Here is an 8,794-nt window from a genome sequence, read left to right on the forward strand (position 1 = left end):
GGGTGGGGGGGCACAGGAAGGGGGGGCCGTCCCCACAGCCATTCGCTATGGCAGTCACAGAGGGTGTGGCATGGGGGGGCCCTGCAGCTGGATGGGGGGAAAGGGGAGGGGGACCAGTCCCACAGCCATTTGTTCTGACAGCCGCATAGGAGGGTGTGGCATGGGAAGGAAGAGGATGGGGGCTGGCCCACAACCATTCGCTATGGCAGTCGCAGAGGAGGGTGCGGTGTGTGGGGGCCTGTGGCTGGGTGGGGGGCACAGGAAGGGGGCGCTGGCCCAACCATTCACTATGGCAGTCGCAGAGGAGGGTGTGGCATGAGGGGGGCCCTGCAGCGGGGGGGGGGAAAGTGGTGGGGGGCCGGCCCCAGAGCCATTTGCTAGGGCAGTCATAGAGGAGGGTGTGGCGTGGGTGCGGCAGGCCAGGCAGAAGGCTGGGGGAGACCGGGTTGGGTGGGGGGATGGGAGGGGAGCCGGCCCCATGGCTTCACAGCTGGTTCGCCTTCCAGGACAGGTAGGAATTCCAGACGACAGCCACCACCTGCACGACAGCCAGCCTGGGACAGAGATTCACAGGTTATAGGGCTAGAAGGGACCTCGAGAGGTCGAGTCCAGTCCCCTGCCCTCATGGCAGGACCAAATTCTGTCTAGACCAGGGGTCCCCAAGGCGGTGCCTGTGGGTGCCATGGTGCCCATGTACTGGCCGGCAGATGAGCATCCGCCAAAATGCTGCTGAATTTCAGCGGTGACGCCTCTGGATGACGTTGCTCGTTGGCGGCATTTTGGCAGATGCTCATCTGCCGCCACGGTCCCCCGTGGCTCGGCGTCTGGTACCCGCCAGACAAAAAAGGTTGGGGACAACTGGTCTCAACCATCCTGGATAGACATTTATCTAACCTACCCTTAAATATCTCCAGAGATGGAGATTCCACAACCTCCTAGGCAATTTATTCCAGTGTTAACTACCCTGACAGTTAGGAACTTTTCCTAATGTCCAACCTAAATCTCCCTTGCTGCAGTTTAAGCCCATTGCTTCTTGTTCTACCATTGGAGGCTAAGGTGAACAAGTTTTCTCCCTCCTCCTGATGACACCCTTTTAGATACCTGAAACCTGCTATCATGTCCCCTCTCAGTCTTCTCTTATCCAAACTAAACAAACCCAATTCCTTCAGCCTTCCTTCATAGGTCATGTTCTCAAGACCTTTAATCATTCTCGTTGCTCTTCTCTGGACCCTCTCCAATTTCTCCACATCTTTCTTGAAATGCGGTGCCCAGAACTGGACACAATACTCCAGTTGAGGCCTAACCAGCGCAGAGTAAAGCGGAAGAATGACTTCTCGTGTCTTGTTTACAACACACCTGTTAATGTATCCCAGAATCATGTTTGCTTTTTTTGCAACAGCATCACACTGTTGACTCATATTTAGTTTGTGGTCCACTATGACCCCCAGATCCTAGAGGCGGGAGCCTGGTCAGTGACAGGCTGGGCCTGACACACACATGGGGCAGCTGCCGGGTGAGGCTCTGCGGCAGCCCCCAGGCCAGGCTGCCTTGCAGCTCCCATTAGCCTGGGGTGGAGCTGGGCCCTGCACTCCGGGGGAGACAGCGAGGGGCCGGGGCTAGCTGGAGGCTCCTGGCCAGGCCCCTTTCTCCCAGGGCAGCAGCTGTCACCCCAGCGGAGGAAACCCCAAGCTGCACACCCCACTCTGTGTCCCGGCCCCGCTGTCCCCTAGCACATAGCCTCCCTGGGCTGGGGCAAGTGGGGGTGGACGGGGGGTGGAAGGGAGCCACGGCACAGGCAGGGGGCAAGGCGGGGGGTGCTGGGGCACCCCAGAGGGCAGGTGGGGGTGGGGGAACCAGGGCAGGTGAGGGCAGGGAGGGAGCACAGGTGGTAGGGGCAGGGATGTTGGGTGCAGATGGGAGCCATAGCACAGGCAAGGGGCAGGGTGGGGGGGCGCTGGGGCACCCCAGGGGGCAGGGGGCAGGGGGGGTGGGAGAACCAGGGCAGGTGGGGCAGAGAGGGAGCAGGGCAGGTAGGGGCAGGGATTTTGGGTGCAGACGGGAGCAATGGCACAGGCAGGGGGCAGGCTCTGGGGCACCCAAGGGGGTGGGGGACAGGCGGAGGCAGGGCGGGGGCCTGACCTGTGGTTCAGGGGGATGAAGTAGAAGTTGGCAATCTGCACAGCTGGCCAGAGCTGAAAGAGAGAAGACAGGGCGGGGGGACGGGGGGTGCACTTAGGCACATGCTGATGGGGACCCTGCAGCAGGGCTGCCAGCTGCATGCCCACCCTCAGCCCCTCCCCCCAGCACACTTCCCAGCCCGCACACCCGGCACTGGGAGCACCCACTGGGGTTGGGATACTTGGTTAAGTGAAATTCACCAAATTCCTGGTGGGTAAATATGTAATGGGGGAGGGGGAGCCCTGGGCAGCCCCAGCCCCCTGGCCCCACAGGAGACAGGGGCCACCTGGTCAGTTCCGTGGGGCAGGAGCGCTGGCTGGCCGGCCGGTTGGCAAGGCCCTGGTGTGGGGCATGGCCATGCAGACAGTGGGATGGGCCCCAGGAGGAGATGCTCTGCCAGCTCATTAGCCAAGTGTGGGTGCGGGGCGGGGGAAGGCCCCAGCCTGCAGGGCCGGCCCTGGGGAACCGCCTTGTGCCGCTGGTGCAGCATCTGCACTTACGTAATAGTTGGTGAGCAGCGCATCCAGGTAATCCTGTGGGGAGTGAACAAGGGCAGTTATTCGCAAGGCCGGCCCAGGCAGCCATCAGGGAACGTGGGCTGGGCACGGCCACTCCCTTGGCCCTGGCACGCGGGCTAGGCACGCCCACTCCCCTGGCCCGGGCACATGGGCTGGGCACACCCACTCCCCTGGCCCGGGCACATGGGCTGGGCACGGCCATTCCCTTGGCCCTGGCACGCGGGCTAGGCACACCCACTCCCCTGGCCAGGGCACGCGGGCTGGGCACGCCCACTCCCCTGGCCCTGGCACGCAGGCTGGGCACGGCCACTCCCCTGGCCTGGCCACATGGGCTGGGCACGCCCCACTCTCCTGGCCTGGGCACATGGGCTGGGCACACCCCACTCCCCTGGCCCTGGCACGCGGGCTGGGCATGCCCCACTCCCCTGGCCTGGGCACATGGGCTGGGCACGCCCCACTCCCCTGGCCTGGGCATGCGGGCTGGGCACGCCCACTCCCCTGGCCCGGGCACATGGGATGGGCACGCCCCACTCTCCTGGCCTGGGCACATGGGCTGGGCACGCCCTACCCCTGGCCCTGGCACGCGGGCTGGGCACGGTCACTCCCCTGGCCTGGCCACATGGGCTGGGCACGCCCCACTCTCCTGGCATGGGCACATGGGCTGGGCACGCCCCACTCCCCTGGCCCTGGCACGCGGGCTGGGCATGCCCCACTCCCCTGGCCCGGGCACATGGGCTGGGCACGCCCCACTCCCCTGGCCCTGGCACGTGGGCTGGGCACACCCCACTCCCCTGGCCCAGGCACATGGGCTGGGCACACCCCACTCCCCTGGCCTGGGCATGCGGGCTGGGCACGCCCCATTCCCCTGGCCCGGGCACATGGGCTAGGCATGCCCACTCCCTTGGCCCTGGCACGTGGGCTGGGCACGCTCATCCCCTGGCCTGGGCACACCCCACTCCCCTGGGCTGGGCACACGGGCTGGGCCACCCCACTCCCCTGGCCTGGGCACGCCCCACTCCCCAGGCCCAGGCACACAGGCTGGGCAAGCCCCACTCCCCTGGCCCGGTGCCCATGTGCTCTGGGGCGACCTTTGGCGCGGGCTGAAGGAGAAGCAATGGCCGTGGAGCTGGAAGCTGCTGCTGTCAGCCTGGGTGGGGAAGGACGTTCCGCTGTCGCTTTTCTGGCTGGGCTTGGAGTGATTTTTGTCAGGCTATTTACAGCCCGGCCGGCGGGCGCGGATCAGCCTCCCAGCCCCCACCCCTGCCCCTCGCGTGGCCCCACGCCGGCTCCGGAGTGGATCCCCCAGTGTGTTCACACCAGGCACCCGCCCAGCGCTAGCCAGCATCCGGCTGTGCCCCAGCTGGGCACATCGGCTCAGCCCTGCCAGGCCAGCAGCCAAGGCTGGTGCCCATGCGGAGCCCATCCAGGGAGCAGTTATGGCCATGCCAGCCAGGGGGCCTGCCAGCTCCCTGACACACATGGGAAAGCTTGCCCTGGCCCATGGCTACCAAAGGCCAGACCTCTACATGTTCCCACCGAGCCGGGGTGCTGTGGGGTGTGACCAAGTGGGGACGTTCTTAATGCTGTCATGGACTCGAGACTCCATGACACCTGGTGGCAGTGGTGGGATGTACTGCACCCCATGGATGGCACTGCTTGCAGTAAATGACTGGGGAGCAGTAAAACGAAGGGGTATTAATGAGGACCAGGCGTGCTGAAGGTTCAGAGAGGGGCGGTTTCGGGGGGCGGAGGAGCTACGCTTAACCCCTGGGAGTGTATGACCAGCGAGTAGGACGGTTGCAGTAACGGGGTCCCCCTGGGGACTGCAGTGAGCAGTCTCGGGGCAGAGGAGTCTGCAGCTTGACCCTGGGAGAGAGGCGGTGACCCAGAGAAGGGCTGGCACACTAGGAGTTCTTCCTGGAAACCGTGGGGAGCTGAGAGCATGCAGGCCTGCGAGTCCACGACATTAAGAACATCCCCACTTTGTCACGTGGGGCACAGCACGGCGTCAGTGAGGGGCAAGGACAGGTTGATCCCTGGGGCAAGGGAGGCAGTTTAGGGATGGATCCCCCTGGCCAAGCCCACTCTGCACCCAGGCACTCGCACAGCACTGGGCACAGGGCAGGCAGCGGCTGGGGGAATGTGCCAGGCAGCAGGAGCAGGGGCTGCAGGCTCAGAGCCCAGCCTGGGAGTACTGAGGGGGCGAGAGGAGGTCCCCCCCCCAGAGCTTGGCTCTCTCCAGGCCTCACTCAGCAGCCCCCATCGCCTGCAGAGGAGGGACGGGGCTCTGTGCCTGGGACCCAGGGCAAGCAGCAGGCACGCGGCCTGGTGCCCCTGGAGCAGCAAGAAGCATTTGCTCCTGAAGGAGGAAGCAGCCGGGGCAGAGTCTCCGTGTCCCCTCAGGACTCACTGCAGAGGGGTCCAAGCTGCCCCCCTTGGCTCAGCCGAGAGCCGGCGCGTGCTGCCAAGCTGGGGGAGCAGCCCCTCCCCGGCCTGGCTGGCCCCGCTCCCAGCTGTGGTGACTCACGGCGGGGACTGGGCTGCGCGGGTGCCAGAGCCGGGGAGCGCACTGACTCACAGCCGGGGAGCGGCACAGGGCACCGGGGGAGGGCTGGGGCACCGGCTCGCCGGGTGATTCACTCGGCACTTGCTGACTCAGCCGCTTGCGTTGGTCTCAGACCTTGGTGTAGACGAGCCACCTGTTAACGACTTTAGGGAGCTGCCAACGCAGACAGGTCCCCCCCCCCCCCAGCAGACAGGGCCCCGGCACCCTGGTGCCACATGGGCCCTCTTGGCACCTTGCCAGGAGCCAGAGCCCGAAGCGTCGCGCCCCAGCACCAGGGAGACAGAGACACATCCCGTGTGGGCTGCTCCTCCCCAACCCGGCTCAGCCCACCCTGCCTCAGCTTCCCCGTGACAGCCTCCCCCACTGGAGACCCCGACTCCGGCTGGACCTTGGGGAGCAGGGTCAGAGCAGGAGGGTGGCACAGCTGGGCTCCAGGGCACTGCCTATCTACGGCCCCCGGGCCCCAGCCCACCCCCTCCTGAGGACCTGGCAGACTCCCGGGGTCTGTGATAGCCAGGGCAGAGGATCATGGGGATCCTGCTGGGCCCCTCCAGTAACACCTCCTCCCCCCTGCTCCCCAGCAACTCAGCCAGGGCTCCCACCAGGGGCTCCAGTAACGCCCCCTTCCCCCTGCCCCCCAGCAACTCCCTCGGGGCTCCCACCAGGGGCTCCAGTAACGCCCCCTGCCCCCATTCCCCTGCCCCCAGCAACTCCCTCGGGGCTCCCACCAGGGGCTCCAGTAACGCCCCCTCCCCCCTTCCCCTGCCCCCAGCAACTCAGCCAGGGCTCCAGTAACGCCCCCTTCCCCCCTTCCCCCTGCCCCACAGCAACTCCCTCGGGGCTCCCACAGGGGCTCCAGTAACACCCCCTGCCCCATTCCCCCTGCCCCCAGCAACTCCCTCGGGGCTCCCGCCAGGGGCTCCAGTAATGCCCCCTTCCCTCTCCCCCCCCCCAGCAACTCCCTCGGGGCTCCCGCCAGGGGCTCCAGTAACGCTCCCTCCCCCCTTCCCCTGCCCCCCAGCAACTCCCTTGGGGCTCCCGCCAGGGGCTCCAGTAACACCCCTCCCCCCTCCCCCCCCGCAACTCCCTTGGGGCTCCCGCCAGGGGCTCCAGTAACACCCCCTTCCCTCTCCCCTCCCCCCAGCAACTCCCTCGGGGCTCCCGCCAGGGGCTCAAGTAACACCCCCTCCCCCCCCCCCCCCCGCAACTCCCTTGGGGCTCCCGCCAGGGCTCCAGTAACACTCCCCCCCCCTGCTCCCCCAGCAACTCAGCCAGGGCTCCTGCCAGGCACCCCCAGTAACACGCCCTGCCCCTGCTCCCACCACCCTCCAGCAACTCCCCCAGGGGCTCCAGTAACGCCCCCTCCCCCCCCAGCGACTTCCCTAGGGCTCCCATCACGGGGCTCCAGTAACGCTCCCTCCCCTGTTCCCCAGCAACTCCCCCAGGGCTCCTGCTGGGCACCCCCAGTAATGCCCCCTCTCCCTGTTCCCCCCGCCCCCAGCGACTCCCCCAGGCCTCCTGCCAGGCAGCACCCCGCAGCTTGGGACAGGAAGTGGCAAGCACAGCTGCAGTTCCCAGGGGCTGTATTGCCCCCGGCACAGCGCGGGACTCACCCGTCGGATCTTGGCCCAGTTCTCCTCGGCGGACAGGCCGTTGAGTGCCCCGGCGATGGCCAAGAAACAGCCCAGGAAGCAAGGTGCAAACCCACCCTGAAAGGGAGCCAGCAGTGAGTGCCCAGCAGCCCCCCCGGCCAGCTCTGTGCACCTAGGCTGGACCCACTCCATAACTTGGCCCTGCTGAGAACCTGTGGCTCAGCCTGGCCAGGCCGTGGGCACAGGGGCCGGGGGGCTCTGTCCCAAGCTCGGGGGGGCAGGAGGTGAGGGGCTGCACCCCTTTGCCCAAATGCAGCTCCTTGCAGGGCTCCAGCCCAGCCTGCCCCCATCTCTGCTGCAGAACTTCCCCAGGAGACCCCACCCCAGTGTGCAATGCAGGTGGGGCTGTCTGAGCATGGACAATGCATGCTGGGACCCATTGTCCAAGGGGCAGCCAACGGCCAGGGTTAGCAGGGGGTGTACAGCCTGGGAGACACCTTCCTTCGGCTGGCACCGGCGTGGGCACGGGAGCCTGGCGGAGGGAAGCCCCAGGCAGTGCTGGATCCTGGGCGTGTGCTACATGGCCTGGAGCGCAGGCAGGCCCCAGTCCAGGAAATGCAGGTGCAAATGCACATGGCTGTAAGGGCACAGATGTACCCCCCCCCACGGGCACCATCTCCTGCAGCCCATCCCTCACCACCTCCTGGGCAACCACCTTCTCAGCTCCACCCCAATTCCCTCTTGGGCCCTCACCTCCCCCCAACCCCAACCTCATGTGCCCTCCTGCGCACTCACTCCCCTCAGTCCTCCCCCAGAAACGCTTCCTTTACAGACCTGATCCAGCGTCATCTTCTTCAATGCCACCATCTTGGTGTTTCCTGGGATAAGACGATCCAGGATGGTACCAGCCTCCCACCACAGGGCCCTGCAGGAGAAAGGGAGTCTGGCACTCTGTACCTCAAAGCAGCACCTGGAACCCCCATATTCATCCTCGTCATAGAACTGTATTTCACACAAAGCAGGCCATGAAAGGTATCAGAGGAAAGGTCATGATCTGCTGAAACCACTGCTCTGTCCAAATACATCTGTCGCTGGTGGGTGTGAAGTGATGAGATTTGCTGCATGGTTGTTACTGAGCTACGCTGTAAGTTTGCTAGTGACAACACGAGAGGTTCCCCACTCCGGAAGGTGTCAAACACCCACTGATCAGCAAGGGATTTACAATGCTGTAAGAGGGCTGCCCAAGCATCACCCAGTGGGGGATGCTCAACTGGTGACTCCGCAAAGCCCACCAGGACACATCTGGGCTCGTGTTTTCCAGGCACACAGAATGAGGGATCAAATAAGGGACAGTGGGATGTGCCTTGGCCTTTCTCCTCCGCCTAACTGGAAGCAACAAGAATGCTGAGCAGACAAAGACTTAACTGAAGAGACTGGTCCCAGGCTTACAGGAAGCCTGGAGCATCCAGTGAAGTGTGAGGACTGGTTTAAAACTGTGTGCTCACCTTTCTTTTTCTGGTAGCCCTCTTTGACCCTTTGTGCCGACCACTTATCATCACAGAACATGTGTGTCACGGAGTCCCCAGGCGATGCTCTGGAACTGCTCCCACCAAGCCAGGCAGACTTTGGGGCCTCCTCTCCTTGGAGCAGACTTGTTCAGGGCAAGAAGCACACGGCTTCACCTCCTGGGTCTCTCCTGGAGTGTTCAGCATCCTCTGCCCCCGGGGTCCTGGGGAAGCCACAGGGTCCTGCACCCCCACTTTGCAGTCAGACGTGAGTCTAGCCAGCCGAACACAGAAGTTTATTCGATGCAGGAACAGGGTCTAACAGAGTTGTAGGTACAGCAAACCGGACCCTCGGGGTTCTTTGGGGGGCAGTGAGCCAGACCCCCAGTCTGACTCATCCTGTCCTCAGCCAGCTCCCGACTAACCCCTCCAGCC

At 64.9% G+C, this 8,794-nt stretch overlaps 1 protein-coding gene across 1 annotated transcript; it reads right to left on the reverse strand.

The window, feature by feature from the left end:
* Positions 1 to 343: 343 nt before the first annotated feature.
* MPV17 (mitochondrial inner membrane protein MPV17) lies at positions 344 to 8,420 on the reverse strand. Its single transcript, XM_030554350.1, is given in 7 exon segments — positions 344 to 554; positions 2,140 to 2,192; positions 2,679 to 2,711; positions 6,876 to 6,971; positions 7,689 to 7,755; positions 7,757 to 7,779; positions 8,304 to 8,420. Coding segments are annotated over 7 exon segments (459 nt in total). The 3' UTR covers positions 344 to 484.
* Between the last annotated feature and the right edge of the window lie 374 nt (positions 8,421 to 8,794).

The sequence above is a fragment of the Gopherus evgoodei genome, chromosome 3 (assembly GCF_007399415.2).
Source record: "Gopherus evgoodei ecotype Sinaloan lineage chromosome 3, rGopEvg1_v1.p, whole genome shotgun sequence".
Classification (NCBI taxonomy): Eukaryota; Metazoa; Chordata; order Testudines; family Testudinidae; genus Gopherus; species Gopherus evgoodei.